The sequence below is a fragment of the Apodemus sylvaticus genome, chromosome 12 (genome assembly GCF_947179515.1).
Source record: "Apodemus sylvaticus chromosome 12, mApoSyl1.1, whole genome shotgun sequence".
Classification (NCBI taxonomy): Eukaryota; Metazoa; Chordata; class Mammalia; order Rodentia; family Muridae; genus Apodemus; species Apodemus sylvaticus.
The window spans coordinates 64332671-64358381 of NC_067483.1; the positions used below are offsets into that span (position 1 = coordinate 64332671).

At 38.0% G+C, this 25711-nt stretch overlaps 1 protein-coding gene across 2 annotated transcripts in view; it reads right to left on the bottom strand.

Annotated features, from left to right (window-relative positions):
- Rasal2 (RAS protein activator like 2) overlaps positions 1 to 25711 on the bottom strand; it is a 294721-nt gene that overhangs the window by 24360 nt on the left and 244650 nt on the right. Inside the window, exons 6-13 of one of the 2 annotated variants that reach the window (XM_052200582.1) lie at positions 17580 to 17733; positions 16326 to 16424; positions 14425 to 14979; positions 12897 to 13041; positions 6204 to 6348; positions 5301 to 5537; positions 2941 to 3142; positions 164 to 342 (exon numbers count right to left, since the gene is read on the bottom strand). In XM_052200582.1, coding sequence (XP_052056542.1) covers positions 164 to 342; positions 2941 to 3142; positions 5301 to 5537; positions 6204 to 6348; positions 12897 to 13041; positions 14425 to 14979; positions 16326 to 16424; positions 17580 to 17733 — 1716 coding nt within the window. Of the gene's footprint in view, positions 1 to 163; positions 364 to 2940; positions 3143 to 5300; positions 5538 to 6203; positions 6349 to 12896; positions 13042 to 14424; positions 14980 to 16325; positions 16425 to 17579; positions 17734 to 25711 lie in introns of both variants that reach the window. The other variant, XM_052200581.1, reaches the window with a different exon arrangement.

Here is a 25711-nt window from a genome sequence, read left to right on the forward strand (position 1 = left end):
GTAAGAAATACTGTGTGCACTGTGACAAACAACTGGGTTTATCTTGTGACTCTTTTCAGTTGCTTATAACTTGTTAAGTTACAAACTTAAAAAATAAATAGGTTTCTGTAAAATCTAAATATTATCTGTTGGGGAAGCAGCATTCGGACCCTCTCATTCATACCTGTCAGTGGGGTCTTCAAATATTTTCTGTAGCCCAGAGGAGAGGCTTCCACTGACATTTGGACTGGAGCTGTGTTCAGCGAAACGTCTTAGCTGCTGCTGTATTGGCGTAGGGTTAGTCAGAGACTTGGTAATATCAGCAAGAACACGAGGGAGAGGTCCCAATTTTGCCACAGTTGCCTGTAGGAAGGAATTTTCACCCTAATTGGACAATAAGCATTGTGATATCCACAACATATTGTTTTGGGGACAATGATGCCCATTGATGGAAGAATGCAGGTTGGAGGGAGGGTAGGTATTGCATATGGGAGTGGCAAGTTCATAATGCATTGTTATGGAGCAGCGGAACCATGGCGTCGAGATGAATGGAGGAGGCGGAACAAGGTGCAGGAGACATTGAGAAAAGAAAGAAATAGAAATTAGGATTATGCAAATAAAAATTAAAAGACATGCTCAAAACAAACAAACAAACAAACAAACAATTGCCATTCCGACTAAAATATGCATGCAAAGCACACTAAGGCTTTGAGTGGCTACCAGACCAAGATGGAGAGGGAAATGGAAGAACCAAACACCTTCTAACCAAAAGAAACTTCAGGATCAGATGATTGGCTAGTGTGATGAAACTTCCAAAGAAAAAGGATTATGTGAGGAAAGCAATGCATGCCAACATACAGGAAGGTGCTACCCCTCAGGGACCCAGAGAACTGCAGGGAGTGCAGTTAGTTTACATTACAACCCACTATCCCACTTAATCTTGGGAACCTTGACTCACTGTCAACTGAGTCTTCTGTTAAAAACCAAACCAAACCAGTAAAATCATATCTTTCACTCTTCTCAGATATGTCTAGATAAACTTCTAGTTCCCAAGACTAAAGATTAAAAATGAAGAAATGCGCCTACACAAAAAATTTGTTAAAAGAGACTTCATGAATTAATGAGATTTATTTAAAAAAATAACTGCATGTATATCTTATTGATGTACTTATCTAACAACAATTTTTAAAATAATTGCTTTATTAGTCTGGTCTGTCTCTGAACACACTTTGTAGACTAGGCTAGCCTCAAACTCAGGTAGATCCACCTATCTGCCTTCCGAGTACTGGGATTCAAGGGTTGTGCTACTTCATTCAGCAGTCCTAATGGAATTCTTATCCTCATGGAATCCTCAACTCATTTTAGGCCAACAGTGATGGTTGCCTTCAGGGATTCTTTAGCTTCTCAAAGATCATTAAGGTAGGTGTAGGTGTGTGTGTGTATGTGTATGTGTGTGTGTTGAGTCCGGCAAGCAAACCCAGGGCCTTGTTCATGACGGGAAGGTGTACTTATGGAATTATATTGTATGCATTTATTGCTAGCATTCAAACCTAAGGTCTGTGCATGCCAGGCAGGTGCTCTCACACTTAGCTACATGCTCCAGCCAACTATCGGACTCTTCCACTCTCAGTAGGTATGAATGTCATCTGATAAATGCCTTTACTTGCTCAACAGTGCTAAGATTCATATAAGAAGAATTTATCTTCTACATAACTTCAACTTAATATCTACCTGGCATTTCTCAAAGTGAAGATGTAGTTCTTGAGAATAAGGAATGGTTTATGGTTTTATAAACATTTTAAGAACCAGTGGACACACTCCCATCTATATATTTATTTTAGAAAGTGAAACTTACTAAGACGTTTATTACTCGACATTATTATATATAACATTTTAGAGCTAAGGAAAATTTAAGAAAACAAGTCCTTATCACATAAGAATAACACTGATTACTGAACTATTTTCTACTATAGAATATACTCCTCTTTGTAAGATCCCAGAATGAAGAAAATGATTGGTATACTTTACATTAAGTTATTAAAATAATGAAAGTTCATGTGTCATTAGAAAATAAATTATTTTTATATTCTTTTTTCTTTTCTCTTTCTTTTTTCCTTCCTTCCTTCCTTCCTTCCTTCCTTCCTTCCTTCCTTTCCTTCCTTCCTTCCTTCTCTCTCTCTCTCTCTCTCTCTCTCTCTCTCTCTCTCTCTCTCTCTCTCTCTCTCTCTCTCTCTCTTTCGAGACAGGGTTTCCTCCAAAGTGCTGGGATTAAAGGTGTGTACCACCATTGCTTGGCTATTTTTGTATTCTTAATTCACATAGGTAGATAAAGAAAACACCCACATTTTCAGATCCTATATGGCTTTTAGTTGTAAAAATTATATCCAAGTCTGACATACGCAGTAGGACAAACAACTTCTCCATGGTGAGGCTAGCTTAAATATGACAAACAATACATTGGCAAACCTGTATTTTTAAAAACGATCTTGTCCTTCGAAATTACCAGAAGTTTCTCCCATACAGATAAAGATGCGCACTCTAGTATTTATTTGGTAATAGTTTCTAGGCAAGTTTTCAGATATGTATATATGCATATATATATATACACATACACAGGCAGGGTATATATATATGTTTCAGATATGTATATACATGCTCATATCTGAAAACTTTCTATAGTTAACTCTATAAATTTATAGAAATATTTCATTAGCTCAGATAACTAAGAGAGATAAATTTATAGAAATATTTCACTAGCTCAGATAATCAATGATACCATGGCTTTCTAGGAATTTTGGTTGAACATCACTCAATGATTATCATTTATTTTTAGATGTCTAAAGTAAAGAAGGTTTGCTTAACCAGCAGAAAGGCTGTGTGCTTTCATCACAGATGATTGCTAGAATCTGGACACTAAGGGTCAGTATCTCCCATTTCCCACTACCCTCCCTCCTACTTTACCTTATCAAGTTGGGAAACTACTTCCCACAGTAAGGAATGCAAGACTGACAGTTCTCTGCCCAAATCAATGTAACCATCGAAGCCTGGGGTGTTTGAGATGGTGTCAGGATTAGAGATCTCCAAAAGGAACCGCTTCATTCCACCCCATTCGTGCTCTAAAAAATCATTCATGAATGCCATGTACTCCTCTTTGTTACCAAACCTGAATTAGGTGAGAAAATAAGAGAGAACATAGATCAAGAAAAGATATTAATATTTTGAGTTGGCATACAAATTATTTTTTGTGATGAGGATTTTGTTTCTTTAAGTGGTAACTGCTACAATATTCTTTTTTAGTATTACTTTAATTCATGTTGAAAGATCTCAAGGGTAGAAACAAAATGCCTTTTTTTGGTCTTCAAAATTCTCATATAATACAGCCCCTAGTTATCTAGCAAATGCCCATCAAGACAACTGTCAATTTAACTAATTTCAGTTTCCAAATATATTCCACAGTAGTCTCTTCTTTACCCATGGTTCATATTGAAGACCTCCAACTGATGCCTGAAACTGTAGATATCATGGAACACTATGTTTTGCCCTACACATGCACTCATTAAAAACAAAACAAAACAAAACAAAACAAAACAAAAAGACCCCCAGCAAAACCAATCTTAAAATGACTTCATAATTTTTCTTTAGCACATCCAAACTGCCAGAAAAACTATTTTGTTTTTGGGGGACTATTTCTAAGTAATAAAAGGTTATTTGAATATAAGTATTATGATGCTTCATTAGTTAACATAAAAACTAGGAGCCTAGTAATAGATAGGTGGCACATACTTCACAGATATATAGAATAAATGGATGACTGATATTCTGGGTTGGACTGAGCTAGACTTCATGAAATGTTTGCGACTCAGAATGGTGTGTTCCTAGAACTTCCAATTTAATATTTTTGGACAGGAGTTGATCATAGGTAATTAAAACCATGGACTGCAATTCTTGCACAAGGGGAGATTGTATGGGAGCGGGCTTTTTCTAAGTCCGTTCATGCTCTGTATTTCATCAGAGAAGAAATTTCTGTCCTTCTAGATTTTATCTATACAACTTTATATAAAACCTGTCCCAACATAACCTAAAAGTAATTTTATAAGATACAACTCAAATGTGGGCAAATCTTTCTGTCTTGACCTAGCTATGACGTCCATAAAATTCAAACAGTGAATTAAAAATTATTCTATTAGAGGGCTAGAGAGATGGTTCAGAAATTAAGAATGCGAGCGCCACTCTTCCAGGTTCCTTTCCCAGCACACACACAGTGGCTCACGATGGTCTCTCACTCCAGTCCCAGAAAATCCAATGCCTTCTTCTGGACTTTGCAGGCACCAGACACACATGTGGTACACAAACACACATGCAAGCAAAACACCTATACATATAAAAATAAATGAAAAATTTAAAAAAACCTACAAAACGCTATATGAGAGGACAATCTGCTTCACTGACAGTTTTTCTTCCACACACTGTTGGTAGACACTTGTGTGTCTCAACATTAAATATACCTGTAATCAACTTTGCAGTGTGTGAACTCTTCCCTGGTTCTTTTCTTTCCATTCCTTTTCCTTTTCCCTTTCCTCCCTCCTTCACCCTATCTCCTCCTTCCTTCCTTTTTTCTTGGAGACAGTCTCAATGGCTGGCTGCCCTATAACCAATGTAGCCCAGGTGGCCTTAGACTCCCAGAGTCGCACTTGTTTCTAGTGCAGGGATTGAAGGTGTGAGTCACTGTTTTTGGTTTTCTAAGCCTATAGAAAAGTTGGAAGAATAACAAACACCCATTTGCTTTTCATCTCTATCAACCAATTGCTAACATTTGGGGAGGGGCAGGTTTGCTTTCATTCTCTCCAGATACGAACACTCTTTGTTTTATTATATAGAATCATTTTAAACTAAATTATAGATACTACCTCTAACTTACGATATTAATAAATTTCAAGTGTTGGCTCTTTTGACAACACTTGTACATATAATGTAAGCATATTACCAGCCTTTTCCCAATATTCTCACACCTGTATTATTTTTTCATATTGCTAAAATGATAGTATATGTATCATTTTGCGATCTATCTTTTAGTTAGTATTTAAAGTTATCAGCATTTTCATATTATTGGATATTTTTATAAAAATTACTTTAAATTGTTATAAATATTTCAATAAATGTTTGTACCAGAGCTTAATATTTGTTTCCCTTTTAAAAATTTTATTGACACTGCAATAAAAATGTAGTAAGAGTAGGTATGTGGCTCCCTAGCCTCATCCAAATGCTCATGAATTTTTAAACCCAGGTGTTTTAAAAAGGGTCAGGGTAGTAGTTTCCCTTACTTGGCAAAGTTGGCCAGGTTCTGAATGACCTTGGCAATAAGAGTTAGTGTCCGAGATGTTCGATCATCAGGATACTCCTGCATCAGGTTGAAAAGACTGGGAGACATAATGGCTGGGCAAAGAAAACGGAGAAACAATGAGGCACTGATGAGCCGCTCACTGATGTCTTGCTTGCCTCGGTTCAGGCACTGCTGCTTCCATGATGCAAACACTTCTTTCAACTCACGAGGGAAGACACTACAGAAAAGGGAAAACATACACACACAAAACCCCCAAACCTCTAAATATAAAAGTGTCATGACACATGAAAGTATAAGTGACCCCACTTGAACCCAGGACTCCACTGACCTAGGGCTGAGCTAGGAGGAGGACCCATTAGACATCTAGGGATGGGGATCAGCCTGAGTCACGGCTGACATGATGGGGAAATTCACAGAAGGCCAGATGGCAATTTGAAACTGAAAAGTTACAAAACTCTGGATTAGTACAAATTTAGTTTAGCTAAGTGGGAAAATGGCATAAGGTTCCTGAGTAACTGTCTGGTTTAACACAGCTCACCATAACACCCCTAAAGGCTGATCATGAAAAATCTTCCTAAAGTCACCATTTGCTTGTGGTAGAGAAAAGATCAAAATTTATGAATACATCTGTTCCATACTAGCTAAAAATTTAAAAGTAAAAACCAAACCAAACCAAACCAAATAAAACAACCCTGCCCCACATCTCCAACCTCTACTTTTAGGTATTAGGAAGTAGACTGCTGACAGATAGTCCTGCTTACAGTGAAGGGTGACATTTTAGACAGCATTAAGGAAGGAGGATCTTGCAATTTCCTTCAAGTCCTTTCCTTGTGTTGACTTTCATTTGGAAAAAGTAGGTTCTTTGGCAAGGACACAAGCTCACCAGTATGAGTTGATGATCTTGCAGAAAGCCAACTCACAGCACATTTTCAGGTTGCTCTGATGGTCTATTAGTTCACTAGATGAACACTTGCTGGGATCTACTTCACAGTTCTCGTCTGATTCATATAAGGCTTTGATGAACTCTCCTGATCAAAGAGAAAAGGTGACAAGTACTATAACCATACTCTAGCTTCCTAAACAGAATACACAATGACTGAGCACTCTTGAGAGTTTTCTTTTCTCAGCCCAGGTATGGAGAGACTATGAGGCATCACTGCTTTACAAGCTAACAGTCCCCACCCATGCACTATGTTTATTCTCTTTATCCTGGAAGCAGAATACAGCCCATCACCAGCATCACCGTTAGTTATAAACATAGCGACAATTTGATTTAAAAATATAGTATCTTTTATTGGAAACACAGAACATATTTAATTATCATGAACTTGTAGCAGAGCTTCCCCCTAGTTGTTTAAGTAATATCATTCCAGGTAAAAAACTCAACCCAAGCTTGATTGAACAGGCAACCCAACTAAGGTTTTAGGGGTAATGCTGGTGTCAAACAGATCCAAGCAAGGCTTTTCAGGTCTATCACTAGCATTGGGGACAGTAATTTAACCTTCCACACAAAACTGCAACATTTCTTTATATAGATAGGTATGTATACATACATATACATACATATATCTTATATGCTTTCCATAGACAATGGTTTACAAGCACTGGCCAAATAGCCTGTCTATAAAGATATGCTTAATATTTTCTGATATCAACTTATCTGTTTAACTCTACTATGTATGCTTCTTCAATATCTTCTAATAGTCCATGTTTTATACTATTGTGCATATTTATTCACATGCATTATTACACACACACACAGAAAATGAGAGAGAGGGAGGGAAGGAGGGAGGGAGGGAGGGAGGGAGGGAGGGAGGGAGAGAGAGAGAGAGAGAGAGAGAGAGAGAGAGAGAGAGAGAGAGAGAGAGAAGAGAGAGAATGAATATAAATATGCACTATAGTATCAAGAGAGATCTAAGGTCAAGCCCTGGCCATGGCTGCTTTATTAGCATTAGACATGATAAAACACGTAGACTTGTGATAAGGAGCACTCCGGAATGTAGTATTGTTTTTGGCACTTAGTTGGGCTTCATATAGAAAGCATTATTATGTACAAAATATGCTACTTTAAAGCAAAAATCACTAAAACTGGTAATGTTTAGAAAATGTTAACAATTCTCATAAGATTATGATTGTTCCATGTTTCCACATAATCTATTCCATTTAATGTAAATTTAAAATTATCATCTTCAAATATTTTGGTAATAATTGGTCAAACTGGAAATCTAAAATTCTGTTAAGGGTGTTCATTTGGGTCACAACTATTCTAGGGAAATATTAATAATATAAATACTATTTTCTTTCATTCTTCAAGTAAATACTCAGGGTCCAGACACAAATTGTTTGTGGTACTAGCACTACAGAGCCTCAAAAGATGAGATACCTTAAAAATATTATTAAAATTCAGAAAATTCTCCTTTTTACAATTACAACTTATATCTGATAATGCGTAGTATGCTGAAACGATGAAGCTTTTTTAAAATAGGTTTGCATCTAAAAAGGTAATTTCTTTGAATTGTGAAAATATTAATTTATTCATCTGTACTTACATGAGTATAAGCACGTATGTGTGTTGATGAGCATGCCTTTACACACGGGGGCTGGAGTTATAGATGTCTATGGACACCTAGCTACTATGTGGTGGTGTTATCCAACTGCGGGCTTCATGACAATCAGCAAGCAAGCTCTCTTAAATGCTTAGCCACATCTCTAGCCCCTTCTTTGAAAACACTTTTTAAATTAAAAAAAAATTAGTTTTATGTGTACATGTCTGTATGTGCACTGCCCAAGTGCCTGGTGTCAGTGGAGATCAGAAAGTGACATCATCAAAATCATTGCTACTGGAGTTGTGAATGGTTATGAGCCCCCATGAAGGTGCTGGGGACCCATTGTTGGTTCTCTGAAAGAGCAACAAGCACTCTTAACCACTTAAGCCATCACCCCAACCCGCCCGTTTCCCCCTTTAGGAAAGATCTCATCTACTAACGACAAACTTGTTAAGCAGTTTACCTTGCTTGTTTAACTTGTTCAAGCCTTTACCTTGAAACTGACAGAAATACAAACATGTTCCACCATGCTCAGTTCTATTATGTGTTTTCTATGTAAATCACCAAATCATTACTATCATCAACATTTCATGTGTAGGTCTAAGTTGACTTATTACTGCTGAAAGGCATTTGCCTCCAACACCAGCATGGAAATGACATCTTCTGAGAGATTTATGTTTTACAGATGGCATTTCTTCTGTCACAAGACACCAACAAGTTGACTCAAATCAGTTAGGTGAAGTGAGCTAACAGATGGAAGACCTAAGTCTAAATAAAGCAGAGGTTTTTTCAGTAAAGAGTAATGCTTTAAGATCAAGACAACCAACAAAGCTAGATGATATTATATGACAGGCAACTTTCTTTAAGGATGGGTGGATATTAAATTACCAATAAACTACAACCCCCAGGCCTCACTGGCAGTTTCTAAAATCAAAGAGTTTGGAAATAGCACCTCTTTTTGCTTTTTGCTTAAAGCGTATGACATACAACAAAACTTCATTAAGAAGATTACAATCCAATCTCAGTATGGAGAATCTTATGAGTTAATTGCTTTTATGCTCTTAGAAGCTACAACCATTTTCTTTACTCTAGCCTATGCTATTAGGGTACAGAATATTGAAAGAGATCTTTGAGAGGTTATCTGAATTGTTTCCCATGCTCAATGAATTAATTTTCATGCCTTGCTTGGTAAGCTCATTAGATATTTAATTATTCATTATTGTATCAAAGGACTTGGTATACATTTATCACTTTGGACATTTAATTCAGAAATATCTTTAAGCAAATAGATCTTACAATATCAATATTCTCACTTTCATGTTCACAAAATAGAGAATACTGTTAGAGATGCTTCATTATTACCTTTTATAGGATAACATAAGTCATTAAAGCAAACCATGACATGTAATAAATAATTATAGTAAGTGCCTATATAAATGAGATTAATAGTGTCTTTTCTAATATAGTGAAAATCAAATGTTTTTCCTCATAATCCCTATTAGATCTTATACCAAAGCAACTGAGTAGATTTCAAGATAACAGAAATGAAGAAAACAAACCTGTTGTTCAGATAAGGAATTGTTCCCACAGCAGGTATGCTTCACGGAAACCCAGCCCTACCTCCTGACCAGTCAGGCGTTACATTTACCACTTACGATTCCCTCCTTTTATTTTCTATTTTCTAATTTTTCAAGACAGTGTTTCTCCGCGTAGTCCTGGCTATCCTGTAACTGGCTTTGTAGACCAGTTTGGCCTCGAACTCACACAGATCTATCTGCCTCTGCCTTCAAGTGCTTAGGACTAAAGGCATGTGCCACCTTTGTCTGGCTTCTTTCCTCTTGATTCACTGATCTGAAGTAGTATTTAATAACTTGTCAAACAATTTGACAACTACTTTTTCTTACCATTTGAATTTTTTGTTAAAGGTGGTCTTGGGCTAGCAGAATGGCTCCACAGGCAAAGGTACTTGCTACAGGCCTGATGGACTTTAGCTGGATCCCTGGCACCCACATGGAGAGAACCAACTACAAGCTGTGTTTGTTCTTTCTCTGTCTCTCTGTCGCTGCCTCTTTTATCATACACGTATATACAAATGTAAATAAGTAATAATGTAAGAATAAAAAAGGTAGTCTTGGGTTTAAATCTAGGGCATCATGAATACTTAAAAATGTGCTACCACTGAGCAGTATCTTCAGCTCCTCTGACTCTTCCTGCCCCCAACATCTGACTATAATTTTTAAAGACTCTTTATTTTTACTGGACTCAGAAGTGGAAGCTGTCAGCAAGGCCAGCCCACATCTCTTGGCAATCTACTTCTGGAGTTTTTCTTTGGCTTCTTTCATTCTCTGGGCCCAATGTTTAACACTTCTGCCCCTCCTCCTCACTCTTCTTAGTGTGCTGTTTCTTCAGAGCACTTGTGCTGCAGGACACGTGGAGTGATAGGTACTGACTCTTGGAGGCTTTAGTCCTGGGCTCACATTCTCTGTTTAACATGCCGATAACTTCCTGACAACATGCTGGTGGACATCATCTTTTTTGTTTGTTTGTTTGTTTTTTTTTTTTTTTTTTGCATTTGGTTTTTTCAAGACAGGGTTTCTCTGTGTAGCCCTGGCTGTCCTGGAACTCACTCTGTAGACCAGGCTGGCCTTGAACTCAGAAATCCGCCTGCCTCCGCCTGCCAAGTGCTGGGATTACAGGTGTGAGCCACCACTGCCCAGCTCTCCTTTTCTTTTTAAATAATAACCATGCTGAGAACACTCAGCTTGGTATCCACAATGCATCTGTGAACAGACACAATCTTCTAGAATGCCTCTTACTAACCAGCAGGTGCACCTAATGTGAATGGAGACATGTGCTTGTAGGGGAAACCTTGTTCCTACCCCTGACTTGGATCGCATAGCCCTTCTACTCTTCATCCAGAGCATCAGCGGGAATGTCTGCATCCACGTGCTTCTCACAGTCCACTTTCTCACCATCCACTTCAATGAGTTTCTGATATTCACCCTGATATAGCTGTGTAGGAGGCACCCAGAAAAAGATCCCTTCCTTAACTTTCTTCCTATATTTTCTATCAGTGCCCAGGGCTGTGTTTCCCTGGTTTTCTCTTTTTGCATTTTTTCTCTGAATCATTTTTTTTGATTCCTTATTGTCTCAGCAGACATGAATCATGAGGTGTGTTTTTGGCTCTTTCCTTTTTGTTTTGATAATTTCTTAGCTTTATTTAACACTTGTATATGAGTTAGTCCCTGAGTTCTCACACCCTGAGTCTAGATGTATGTTCTCACTTGCTTTCCCACTGAAACACCCCCAAAATTCCTATCAAAACTTAAGGTGAATACATATAAGGTAAACATTTAATTCTCCCCTTTCAAGCCTACTACTTCCATGACTCCTGTTATAAATCTAATCAAGGGGCTGAAGAGATGGCTAAGTGGTTAAGCATATGTACTGCCCTTACAGAGGACTTGAGTTTGGTTCCCAACATTTACATCTGGCAGGCCATAAACTGCATGATCTCTCTCCCTCCCTCCCTCTTTCAATCTCTACTCTCCCTCTCTCTGTGTGTATGTGTGCATGTGCGCCCCTGCCCACAAGTGCTATGATACATGTAAGGTAGTCAGAGAACAACTTGCGGAAATTGGGTCTTAGGAACTAAATTTGGTCACTAGCATTGGTAACAATTGCCTTTACCCACTGAGTCATCTCACTGTTTTACTCTCATGCCCCCTTTTCAATGAAAGGTTTATTGATTTTTTTCCTTCCCTTCTATGCTTTTTATTTCATGTCTCATTCTTTCTTCTTTTATGCCAAATCCTAATTGTCCTGAATACAGGAACTTCTCTTTCAGTTAAACAAAGAATCCTATCTTATTTCTTTATATTATAAACTCCTTGTGAACAAAAAAATCCCTATAATCATTCAGCATACCTTTATTACTACCCAATGTTGATGGTTACATGTGACTGATAAGCACTAGAAATATAATTAGCATAAATTAAAATATGGGATGAATGTAAAATATACATCACATTTCAGAGTATGGAAAATAAATGTATCATTAACGATTCCCATATTGATCATCTGTTAATATTTGAAATATATTGTGTTAAATAAAATTTGCCATAATTTCATTGGTTTCTCATTCCTTTTTACACTTACTTAAAAGGTCAAAGTTATTTAATAGACACATAATATTACACACATATGTGGCTACCATTATGTTTGTACAGTAGAGTACTATATTACATTCTGTATGAAGTGTACAATGTATGAATTGCTGATCATGGTGGCTCATGTCTATAATCCTAGCAGTGGGAGGCTGAGGCAGGAGGACTGCTATGAAAACAAGGCCAGCTGAAGTTAAGACAGACCAGCAGTCTACCTCTAAACCACTATTTTCTTCAAGGAACTCACACCAACTTATTATTCCACACCTTAGCATGCTATTTGTCTAACATATTCCCTTATCCTATCAGCAATGATTTCATTTCATAACTACATCTATATCTTTAAGTGAGTGGCTTAGTCAACAACAAGTAATGACTTAACAAAAATTAGTTACTAGTTAAAGACCTTAAAACAGAAGTGTAGAACTGCAGGAAATATCAAGCATTTCTTAATTTCTGACAAGAGCTTTGTATGCATGATAATAAATGGTAGGTTAATCCATTTATGATTGAGGTAATACAGCCATATCATAATATGAATGCCCAATAATTTTAGGAGAAATAGAACACCTCAGTTCTAGTAATGAATAATAGTAATGAATATCAATAATACTACATATCCTAGGATCAGAAATACAAAGTTTTGGGGATGGGTGTATACGCTGATGGGTTTTCTACTTTGACTCATGTTACAGTAAATGTGTGTGGTTACTGAGCTGGGAAGGACAGTTTACAGTTGAAATATAAATCACTCAAGTCAGATGAACTAAATACAGGCAGAGTCTGGGTTCAATTTGTTTGTCCTAGAAGGTTAAAAAAAAAGAACGGAAAGACAAAGAAGATGGATATCTTCCTTTTCCATACCAAGTGCGTCATGAAGGTACTGTTGTCCCACCAACTTGAGGTATTCCTCAATGGATTTAGTGGCAATGGTGTTTTCTCTGAAGATCAAGACATCATGCTCTCCACAACGGTCTACTTCTGACATCACCAAGTCAGTCAGAAAATCCTGGAAGAATAATGTCAGAAAGAAAGCAACCGAGTTAAGCAACAAACATTAGAAAAGATTATGGAAACAGCAGATACTCTGGGACACTCCTTTAAAACCAAGTCACCAAATCCCATGGAAAGAGAAAAGACAGACACATTAAAAAGCTTATGTATTTCCAGCTCTAAATTTATTTTCTGAATTCCTTCAGAGATTTTCTACTGCACTCTTGAAACAAATTTCTGAATGCATCTCCAAGTTCTCTCCCCTGCCCTGCCCTGCCTGCACTGTACCTAGTGCTATTATCTGTTCCAGTCCCTGTACATTGCTCTGGTTCTTCTGTCTTTTAGTCCATACAGCCGTTTCTACACACAACGTTTTCTATTCACCACAAGGAATATTTGCAGATGCTGTTCCCAGTTGTGCTCTCCTCCCGCTGTCCCCTCTACCATACCATAAATCGAGTTTCTGGAAACCTTTAGTTCTCAGTTCACACACTGTGTCCTCCACGACCGGGATTACTCTGGTACCTCACCCGTCAGTGTCCCCTCCCTACACTTCCATATAACTATTTTTTGCTTTCTGCACGTCTCACTATAATCACAGATTTACTGTTCAATCACTTAATGCTGTGCTCCAGAAAACTGAAAGCTTCACGAGCAATGATAGTGTTTATTTTTGTTCAATACATACAGTGAAGCACACTTCAGCATCTAACCGTTACTGGCGCATGGTGGTTGCTATTTTGTCTTTCCAGTTTTCATTTCCATATGGATGAAAGATTACCAAGAGACAGGTGCCAAAAAACTGTACAACACCCCTTGGTGTTTTCATTTCAGATCCCAATTTTAATTCCATGAAGATTTATACTTCGTACATTTCTTGAATATCTCCTTCTGTACCACTAGGATATAGTTAGCAGTTAATCTTAAAATACAGTGAGAAAGTACTCCAGAAAGATTAAGGACTCCAGAAAAACTTTAGCTAGGCTTGATGTGGCACACTTGTATCATACCTTTAATTCTGGGATTTGGGAGGCTGAGAGGAAGGAGGATCACAAATTTGGGGCTAGAATGGGTAACATGGTGAGACCATGTTTTCAAGAGAAAACAACAATAACTCCAGAATATGTTGTGGGGTTATTATAGCAACTGCATCCTTGCTATCTACCTCATGAAAACAAACTAGAAGTAAGTATTTGCTAGTTCTACCATTTTACTTTAGTTAAGAACCTCAATCTCTTATGGATCTCCAAATAGGTATTCTTAACTCACCTTTAATTCAATTTTCCTTTCCTGAAAAGTTTCTAGGCTGGACTTTGACAGTATGTGTCAGTGTCTGCAGCTTCGTTTCTCTGTATATGGTAAAGAAAGACTTTAAGGTAACAAGCCCCTTTTGACTTACCTTGGCTCTGCCAGTACTTTGAAGAATGTGTACTAAGGCACAAGCCAACTCCTCTTTATTCCTCACACTAATTACTGGCTCAAGAACAGAACACAGCATGGTGTAGTTGCTGGTGATGAATTCTGCAAACTCTTTGTATTGCTCCATAGGCAGAATGGTGATAGTCTGGAAGCGTGACTTAATCCGAATCGAAGGTCCTCCTGTCTTTCCTTTGTTAGGTGTGGGTGTACTCACTGGGTACCACTTTTCTACAAACTGGCGACCAGTCACACTGGCAGTGGGGATGTTGACTAGCCCTACATAATTATTCTTGTCCTTTTTTTTCTTTTTTTCCACATCCTTATAAATATGAACTGTGATGCTATGAAGAGGTGGAAGGCTATAGAATTCAAAATGTTCACCCCAAAAAATATTATCTGCTTTGGTCTTGCTGGTTGTACGAGCAAAGAGGGTATCATCAAGGCACAGTTCGCAGAAATACTTTTTTTTAGGGGCAAGGTCCTTGGCTTCGATGATCCATAAACGAAGAACATTTTCAGCTCGTCTACAGTTGTCCTAAAGAGAGACAACAAAGTTGACTTTAAAGTTGACAGATTAGGAAGAAAATGCTTTCTTCTTTAAGTAATGCTTACTATTAATGGTCTACTACTAAGAGCAGTTGACGAATAGGAAGAAGAATCGTCATCTCATTGTTTGGGATCATAGAACTCTACAGAAGTGCCTTGCACTAGTAAGACGGTTCATTAGCTGCACCTGCTGCCAAGCTTGACAACCTGCATTTGATCCCAGGACACACATGGTGGAAGGAAAAGCAGCAACTCCTGCAAATTGTCCTCTTACTTCTCTACACACACTGTGCTCACTCTTATTCTTCCCCCCAACACATTCTGTCTGTCTGTCTGTCTCTCACACACACTGTATACACACAAATAAATGTAATCAAAAATACTTTTAAAAGAATCTTACAGAACCACATATTTCCTGTTTTACTTGGGTTAAAAAAATATCAGCACATAATAGTAAGTTCTCTATAGCTAGCTATATGAGGCTGGACTAATTTCTAGGAAAATAAAAAAAGAACTTGCTAACAACCTCGCCTTCTTCTGGCAGAGCATGCCACCTAGCTTTTTGAGTCTCTGAATTCACATTGGTAAAATGACAATAATACCATTTTCAGTAAGATTATTTTCAGTGCAAAATGTTATAACAGGTATAGTTTTTCTCTAAGCTAGGTGTGGCAGCACGAGCTTACAATCCCAGCACTGGCGAGTCTGGGACAAAACAGCTGTAAGTGTAAGACCAGTCTTAGTTACACACTGAGATCTTATTTCAACAACAAAAAGTTACAAAGATTTATAAATCAAGATATTACTACAACTTGCTGCTTACAAAGTGATGCATTAAAAAGACTTTTATTGAATTGGTTCTGACAATTTCATCCATGTATAATGTACATTTTTAATTCCTTCCCATCTTCATATTCCCCTCCTTACAAATTCCTTTCCTACACATTCATTGCACCCCCCACCCTTCTGAGACCCGCTGAGTTTAATCAAGAAAATATGCATGGCCATGTGTTTAGAACCACCTACTCCAGCCTGATGGGCTCCTGTGCTGCGCACACAACTGAAACCTGTAGTTGCCCTTCCCCTAAATCTATAAGTAGCCAATAGTTCAGTAAGGAGGGGTTAGGATCCCTTGAGCCTCTTCTAATCCACGACTGACTGCTGACGGGACAGACCCAGTTTTGTGTGGGTGGCTGTGCATTTCTTAATCCTTCTCCAGTCTTCCTGCATTTATATTCTGTCTTATCTCTCTTCTGAGATGATCCATACATCTTAGAGGGGGTATTATAAATGTCCCATTTGTGACACATTTTTGTCATTCAAAACCACCATTACCTTATTTGGCTGAACTGTCCTTCGAAGGTTTTCCATCCACTTATCTCTCTCTGAGGCAGAGTTACAGCTAAAGCATTTACTTCCACTTAAGTAGGTGACCTTCAACACAAAGATTAGAGATGTTGATGTACGACTATATGTGTTTGCGTGGGGGGGCATTTATCTTCTAATTTCTATAGTTTAAGAATTAAGGACATGTCTGGAACTCAAATCTTATCATGTAAAACTAAAACAGTTGTTTTAGCTTTGTCATATCATTACTTAAAATTTAATCTCTAAGTAGCATGCACATGACTGGGCCATGAGAACAAAGCTCATTTATAGTTTAGCTTTTTAGGTTCAGAAAAATCAACATTAAAAAAAATTTAAAGACACATCTAAAATAACTTGTAAATGAATATGTTCATTTGAGCTAATAAAAATTAACTAAAAAGTGAAGGTGTTTGTAAAATCATTTGATTTCTTCTGATTGCTTCATTACAAAAGGCTATTAAATGAAGTTGAAAGGCATCAGTATACCTGAATCAGTCTTTGGAAGACATTTCTCCTCCAGGAGACAACCAACCCACTGATTTCCAGTCATAACACTGGACATAGTATACTGAACTGAGATCCACAAATAAAATGTTCAAGAAAAATTTCAATAATGATAATTAATAACAATAACTTTATTCTTATTAATTATAAAAACATATATAAATGACCTGCTCAAACTGCTGAGGTCTGTCACTCTCAGTTCATTAATACAATGAATCAGATCGGACAGTGTCTGAAATGGCAGCTCCTAGATCACATGGCTAGGGAAGACCTTAAATGAGGCTGTTGATCTAGGAACATGCAGGAGATTACAAAAAACAAAGTATGGTCCTTGGTCGAGAACTGCTCATGTTATAAAACTATGATTTTGGTGAGTTTCTCAAAATTCCCTTAAAATTAAGGATTAAATATCAGTATATTGCATCAATATTAAAGATTAGCATATTAGTTGGAGAAGCTATTGTTCATCTTGTAACCTATACTGAGAATGTACTAAGTGTTTAAGTTTTTGAAAGCAAAGGCATGAAAATTATTCATAACTTCAATTACAAATAAAATTCTATTAACAGATTTTTAACTGTTTCCTTTTAAGAAAAAAACATTTCAGGAACTGAAAACCAGCTAAGATAATGAAATCAGAAACATGATAGTGAAATTGTTAAATTATTACCAACTACTCTCCCTTCTTCCTGTGCTTTTTTTTTTTTTCTGTTTTACCTCAAAGCAGAAGTCTTGTCCAAGGATGCTACTGTGAAGTGGCTTCACTGAGACTGGCTCCCCTCTACCAAGATCCAGACACTCCACTGCACTGCATGGGCTTAGCAGGGACTCATGGGAACGGGACTCTTTCAGTTTAGGCAGACCTCGAGATCTAAAAGTACAGGATACTTAAGGCAGTATTACAAGACGGTCTAATGAAAGGAGACTAACAAAAATGCACAAAAGTGGAAGAGAGAAAAATAGAGGAGGAAATATTCTATGATATTAAGAGTATTAGCAAGCACATTCATGTGGTATCCCCATACACGAACACACCTTCAAGAAAGCATAAAAACATAATTTTACAAGCCTCAAAGGACCCCTACGTTTCTGTACAGATGTTATTTTCATTCTTATTTCTGTGTTGGAAAATGAATATACACTATTCAGAATTACTTTATCACTTTTTATGAAAAAGACATTCTTGCTGAGGATACACATCATCTTGTTGACTCCTGACAATGGCTGTATCCTCAGCTTGCTTCTTTGTGTGCTGGTAGGTCCCACCCCCACGCCTCACACAGCAATAGTAGTCAATAGTAAGCAACAGTTGTCAGAGTAACAGCAAAAAAGACAAACTTTTCAGCATAAGAGTGTCTTTCAAACAGCCTGATTTCCATCTTAATACAGAATTCTCTTCTAGTAAACTCTGACTTTTATACATGCTTTACTGTATAAATATGAATAAGGAATAGAATGCCTTGAGGAAACTTCTCATATAGAAAAAAAAAAAAAAGCTAAAGTTGGCAGACATCCTGGCTGACTGTTTTCCTGGCTGTTTAAAAGAGAAAGGTAGTTAGGTATCCTAGCTCTTGTTACTACAGGAGCTAGTACTTCACTGTCTTCCTACCGTAAACTGTAAAAATTAGTGGAAGCAAACATTATGGAAAACTATTTTTATGAATTCAGAAATGTATGGTTATGCAGTTGTAGTCAATAAGTATCCCTATTAGCTGAAACAACCATAAGCTTCAAGTAGGTCTTAGTGATAGGTCTAAAAGGAAGTGTCTGTGTAAAAGACACTTGTTTTGGTAAAATATTTTAAGCAGCTGTATTCATTTACTAGGAACAAGGATAGTACTGAAGAGAGCTTTAGTACTTACTGCTAGAAGAGTCTAAATTATTAAACAATAGGATAGTGGAAACTTACACTAAGGTTCTGTTTCCACTCTACTTAGCCAAACTCCATAAATAAGAAACATCTTAAGCAATAAGGATAATTTAGCCTGTTGATAAAACAAAAACAAAACAACAAATAATAACCACCATCTAAAGTTTCGGCTGAAAAATTCTGTGTTCTGACAGCATTTCTTTTTAAGAAAAGAGGCAACATGGTATTTCCCATTAATAATGCAAAGTATGTACAAAAAAGGACAAAAGCCACCAAATATAGTATACATAAAAAATGACAAAGCAACTGTTGTATTCCTTTCCCTTTCCTCTAGACAAGGAAACCTGTTGAAGCTATGTGGGACAAAACCAGCACACAGCTGTGAATACCTGAATGCCTTTTAACCTTAGTCACCTTATCATAACACAGCTTTCCTCAGTCGCTGGATAAGAAGCCAGGCTAAAGAAACAACACCACAACCTTTTTTAAACAAACTGAAAACAATTCTAGCTATCCTTCTCAAGAACTGCTGGAGGAAACCACTGTAGCTCAGGAATGACCGGATCCCCGGGAAAGGCCAAGATATATTTAAAGTAGAAAGAGTTATGACAAAGTTTTTTTTATTTTTATAATCTCCAAAAATTAAAATATTAATTAATTTTATTTAAAATAAAATAAATGTCTACCTACATGAAGCAACTGTACAGCCACTTGGCAGTGCAGCCCCAAACCATAGCGGTGCCACATGTCCCGGTATGTAGCAAGTCAGTTCCTGGACTACATCTCAAAAATTCTGTTTAGAAGACAGGAACCAACTGAGTATGATTTCCCTGATGCATCAGTTACTCATGCTGCATAAAAAGTCTTTCAGGTGCTACTCGGCTTCAACAGACGCAGGGCAGAAACACAAACAACGGAACAAGTCCTCTCTATATAAAGCCTGAAGTGCAGGTGATGTTCCTCTATTCCTCTAGGCTGCATCTAGCCCTCAGGTAACACAAACAAGGTTCCAGGGCTCCAGGCTGGGCCTGTTGCCATGGTGCTACACCTTTAAGGAGATTAGAGCTGGAAGGCAGCAGGGAGAAGCTGCAGCTGGCAGGGCTCAGGGAGCCAGCTCTGCAAATACCACAAGGGTGACTGCTTTATAACAGCAGGGAAGGAGCAGTGAGGGCCCATTCCTGTTACATTCTCAGTCAAAGGTGGCAAAGGCAGCTCTGGAGCTGGGGGATGATCTCTTACTAAAGACAGTATCCTTTAGCTTGTTTTACATGATCGCCAGCTACCCTTCCACTAGATAGTCATTATATCCCTGTTTACAGGGACAATCTCTCACACCTGCTATTTCCTTCCGCAGTGCCCACCCTAGGTAGAAGCCTCTGTTTGAATGGTTTATCTGGTTTAAAGTTATTTTCTAACTTTAGAATAGGTTAAATAAGATATTTTTCAATGTTCTCCCAGTAAAGTCCAACTTCTTATAGCTGCTATAAAAACTCATTCTAATCAAGCAATCTGGAATTATAAATTAAGATGCTACCTACTGAAATTTCAATATTTAATATATAGTTCAGAATCTTCTATAGTTCAAAATGTGGAAATGCACATACATGAATCGATAACCAAAGTCTAATATGTCCAACCTTACTACTGAATAAATAAGCAAGCTCTTCCTCTCCTGAGAAGACAGTCTCTGAGAAGTAATTCCCACAGAAGCATGATTACAGTAAACAGAAGATCAAACAGCCTGGGGATGTCTCAGGGCAAGAGCTGGGAAGGAGGCATTATTTCAATATGGCATTAGAAACCCCAGGTCACCTCTAATCATGTTTACCTCTTCCTGTGTCTTCACATGAATTGATTTTCCACAGATCTTCTAGTTATTGAGTTTTAGAGCCTGGTGCCACCAGTTTACTCTTCTAATGGAACAGAATGGGGATTTATTGGGAGGATAATGAGTTTAAAACAACTTTTCCAAGGTGAGCCTGACAAGGGCCTTCATCAAGAAACCTGACTTGGCCTTAAAAGTAGATAATGTGCATTCCTTGACTGCTGCCCAGGTTCTTTTCCTGACTGTTCTCCTTTGCCCTGGGCCATTAGTATAAGCACCATAGAGGAATAATCCAGGGTTCCAATGTTACTGTTCCTTAATTTAACTGGGAAATAGCTTCCCAGAGGTTGACTGTACATTTAATTAACAAACACTAAAATCTACATTTAGTCAGTTTATGGACTGTGAGGGTAGGGTTATCAAGGGTTAAAAATCTAATTGTTGATGGAGGTTACTAGCTGACTTACTGAGGATATAAACTACCAGGCAAGGGGAGGCATTCTATTACCTCAGTAAACGCATGTTATATTACTTCAACCTACATCACTACTTAAAATCTGTCTTAGAAAAGTGAATGGCCGGGGGATGGGGCGCCATCACACACAAACCAGTGAATGCACTGGTGCAGAGAGAAAAGAGTAAAAGAACCCTGATTAGTGCAATCTGAAATAAACACAGCTGGATTTTCTCAGCTTACCCATCCGATTTTTTAAAGTCATGTTTCCCCGACAGCTCCAATAATGCTTGGCTGGCTAGCTCAATCTGCCACATGTTTATAGATTCAGTTCCAAATTTAGGAATTGGGAAACTTTTAATTAAAAATGCTTATTGCCACACAAAATCCTGGACTCAGTGCAGGTGAGTTTCTGCTTGGTAGGCAGTTATGATTCTGAACTGTATCACTGCATTCTTGAAGAGACGAGGAGCCAGTAGCTGAGTACTGCAGGGCACTCCTGTTTTTACCAGTATGCATTTTTAAGGCACTCACTCTGAAACTGTCCCAAAGAATAGTTAACAAACCTGGGTATTTCAACACTTTCAACACATTTTAAAACTGAGATTTACCAATAAGAAAAGATTTTTTTTCCCTGTTACCTGGATTTTACTGATCAGATATGTTGTGAACATTTCCAAGTGATTCTATCTGTTGAAAAACATCTAACTTGTTTTGGCTTTCCCTCTCAGGCCACTCACTAACTAGTGTTCTCTTGTGCACTCAGAGTCTCCATAGTTCCAGCTGCACGGGCCTGGTTGCTGTAGGTGAAACCAGTCCTTACTGCTTATGCTACTGATTTTTATGTTAGCCACACAAAGCTACTTATGGAAGCCCAGTGTATAATGCAGATGTTCCTTCTCTCTGCCCTCAAGTCTCCAGACAGGATGGTCTGATGAGCCTAGATGTGAGGGATAAAGCAGGGTATCTGTAGTCTGATTCATCATTTGAAATAAAAACCTTATGGCTCTCCATCCCACAAAAAGTGAAACAAAGAGACCTCATGTGCACATTCAATAAAGGGGACATAGAAAGAGGCTAGAAAAATAAAAATACATTTTGAGAAGTACAAAATTACCTAATAGAAACTGTACCATTTTATAATACACCTTTCTTGGTCCTTAAATTGTAAATGTATTAAAACCTTCTAGTACCAATTAAATAAATATAAACACAGATATGCTGAATTAAGCAAAGACATATAAACAAACCAAATTACACCTAGAATCCAACTCAACTAATAGACCAGTCCAAGGGTGGAAATACTAAATTCTTTTAAAAAATATTTTTATTTAAAATAGAATTATGTCACTTTCTTCTTTTCTTCTCTTCAGCCCCTCACAGTTACCTTCCCCAGAACCCTGTCCAGGCTCCCTCACTCTTAAGTTGCTATCCTTCTTTTCTTTAATTATATGTGTATACACAAACACACACACGCACACACACACACACACACACACACACACACACACACTGTGTATATGGTTTCAAGGCTGATCACTCTGCACTAGGCAATCAATAAGGAGATTCATCCTTGAGAGAATCTAATTCTTTTTCCAGTAGTCAATAGTTGTCTGTAAGGCCTAATCTAGGAGTGAAAAGTTCCCTCTTCCACATTAACACGTGCACTGATATTGCTGTTGTTTCTGTCTTGCTTCTTCCTCGGATTCTGGCCCTCCTCTTCCAGTTCCTTGAGCTATAGATGCATGAACTGTAATATAGATCTATCTGCTTGAGCTGGGCTCTGCGCAATCCATTGAACTCTAGATTATGTCCTGTTGTGGTTTTCTGTGATATTGCCTCTCAGGGTTGAGGGTGGTCCCTACTGCTAAAGACACACTTAGAATGCATGACTTAAATGACTCAAACTAGATCTGACCTGAAAGACTCTTTCATGTGGTCTAGCTTTTATGGTTTCAGAAAATACTATGCAAGCTGCCAAGGGAGATAAGCAAATTAAATAAGCCTAGCAGCTGCAACACCTACATCAGCATGAAAGAAGGACAGAAATACAGGTACATATCTAATACAATACAGTTTGTTCTGTACTAAGTCATCTACATGGATGGTTAATGGTAAGACTAAGGACTTACACAAGTTATAGTATTTTAGCACATTGAGCCAGACTCAGGACAGAGTATAGGAACAGGGAATATTATTTGAGAAGAGAGAACACACTCAAAAGCAGAACAACAATGCAAAACACCATGGGATTTATTGTAAATGAAAGACTTCATATGGGGTTGACAAGCGATCATGCTGAGAGTTAAGGAAGGACTGGGCCATGTGGTTGCATTTTGCATTTATGCTAATGATTATAATAAAAGTATATACATGCAGTAAGATATTATAATTGAAATTTCATTTGTGATACTGAGATAAAGAGAGAACTATGCCAAAGCGAGGCACTAGACAAAAAGTAGTGTTTATAAAGAAAATGTTGCCAGACAAGTCAATGGGAGGAGAGGCCTTTGGCCCTGTGAAGGCTTGTTGCCCCAATGTAGGTGGGAGTGGTTGGGTGAGCACCCTCATATCAGGGAGAGGGCGGATGGGACAGGGGGGTTCTGGAGGGGAAACCAGGAAAGGGGATAACACTTGAAATGTAAATAAATAAAACATCCAATGAAAAGAAAAGACAAGAAAAGAAAAAAGAAAATGTTTTAGGACTGGTTCCACTACTTTAAACCCTTCAATTAGATCAAGACTATACCAGTTTCTTTTCTATTAGTTTTGATGTGTCTGGTTTTATGTGGGGGTTCTTGATCCACTTGGACTTGAGCTTAGTACAAGGAGATAAGAATGGATCAATTTGCATTCTTTTGCATGTTGACCTCCAGTTGAACCAGCACCATTTGTTGAAAAGGCTATCTTTTTTTATACTGGATGGTTGTAGCTCCCTTGTCAAAGATCAAGTGACCATAATTCTGTGGGTTCATTTCTGGGTCTTCAGTTCTATTCCATTCATTGATCAACTTACCTGTTACTGTACCAATACCATGCAGTTTTTAACACTACTGCTCTGTAGTAATGTTTGAGGTCTGGGATACTGATTCCCCCAGAAGTTCTTTTACTGTTGAGTATAGTTTTAGCTATCCTGGGTTTTTGTTATTCCAGATGAATTTGAGAATTGCTCTTTCTAAGTCTATGAAGAACTGAGTTGGGATTTTGATGGGGATTGCATTGAATCTGTAGATTGCTTTTGGCAAGATGACCACTTTTACTATATTAATCCTGCCAATCCAAGAGCATGAAAGATTTTTCCATCTTCTGAAGTCTTCTTCGATTTCTTTCTTCAGCCTGTTTATCATTTGAGTATAGGAAGGCTACTAATTTGCTTAGGTTAATTTTATATCCAGCCACTAAGCTGGGGAAGACCCTTGAGGACATGGGCACAGGGGAAAATTTCCTCAACAGAACACCAATAGCTTACGTTCTAAGATCAAGAATTGACAAATGGGGACCTCATAAAATTACAAAGTTTCTGTAAGGCAAAGGACATTGTGAAAAGGACAAAACAGCAACCAGCAAATTGGGAAAAGAGCTTTACCAACACTACACCCGACAAAGGGCTTATATCCAATATATACAAAGAACTCAAGAAGGTAGATTCCAGAGAGCCAAATATCTCCCTTAAAAACTGGGGTAAAGAGCTAAACAAAGAATTTTTCACCTGAAGAATATCGAATGGCTGAGAAGCACCTAAAGAAATGTTCAACATCCTTAGTCATCAGGGAAATGCAAATCAAAACAACCCTGAGATTTCACCTCACACCAGTCAGAATAGTGAAGATCAAAAACCCAGGAGAAAACAGGTGCTGGCGAGGATGCGGAAAAAGGAACACTCCTCCACTGCTGGTGGGGTTGCAAGCTGGTACAACCACTTTGGAAATCAGTCTGGCGGTTCCTCAGAAAACTGGGAATGATACTTCCAGAGGACCCCGCTATACCACTCCTGGGCATATAATATACCCAGAGGATTCCCCAGCATGTAATAAGAATACATGCTCCACTATGTTCATAGCAGCCCTATTTATAATAGCCAGAAGCTGGAAAGAACCCAGATGTCCCTCAATGGAGGAATGGATACAGAAAATGTGGTATATATACACAATGGAGTACTATTCAGCCATTAGAAACAATGAATTCATGAAATTCTTAGACAAATGGATGGAGCTGGAGAATGTCATCCTAAGTGAGGTAACCCAGTCTCAAAAGAACACTCATGGTGTGCACTCACTGATAAGCAGATATTAGCTTAGAAGCTTGGAATACCCAAAACACAATTCACATATCAAATGATCCAGGAAAGGCTCAGTGCAGCAGTGTAGGGGAATACCAGGACAGGGAAGTGGGAAGGGGTAGATTGGAGAACAGGGGGAGGGAAGAGGGCTTATGGGCCTTTCGGGAAGCGGGGAATCCAGGAAAGGGGAATCCAGGAAAGGGGAAATCATTTGAAATGTAAATAAAGAATATATCGAATAAAAAATATATTAAATAACAACAACAACAACAACAACAACAACAACAACAACAAAAGCTCAAGATTACAAAGAGAGGCCAGAGACTGAAGAGTCAAATACTTTTGTCAGAGTGAATTTTGAGAAAACTGTTCTCTACAATGTATATAGGTAGGGAAATGTATATATAGGGAAATGGGGTAA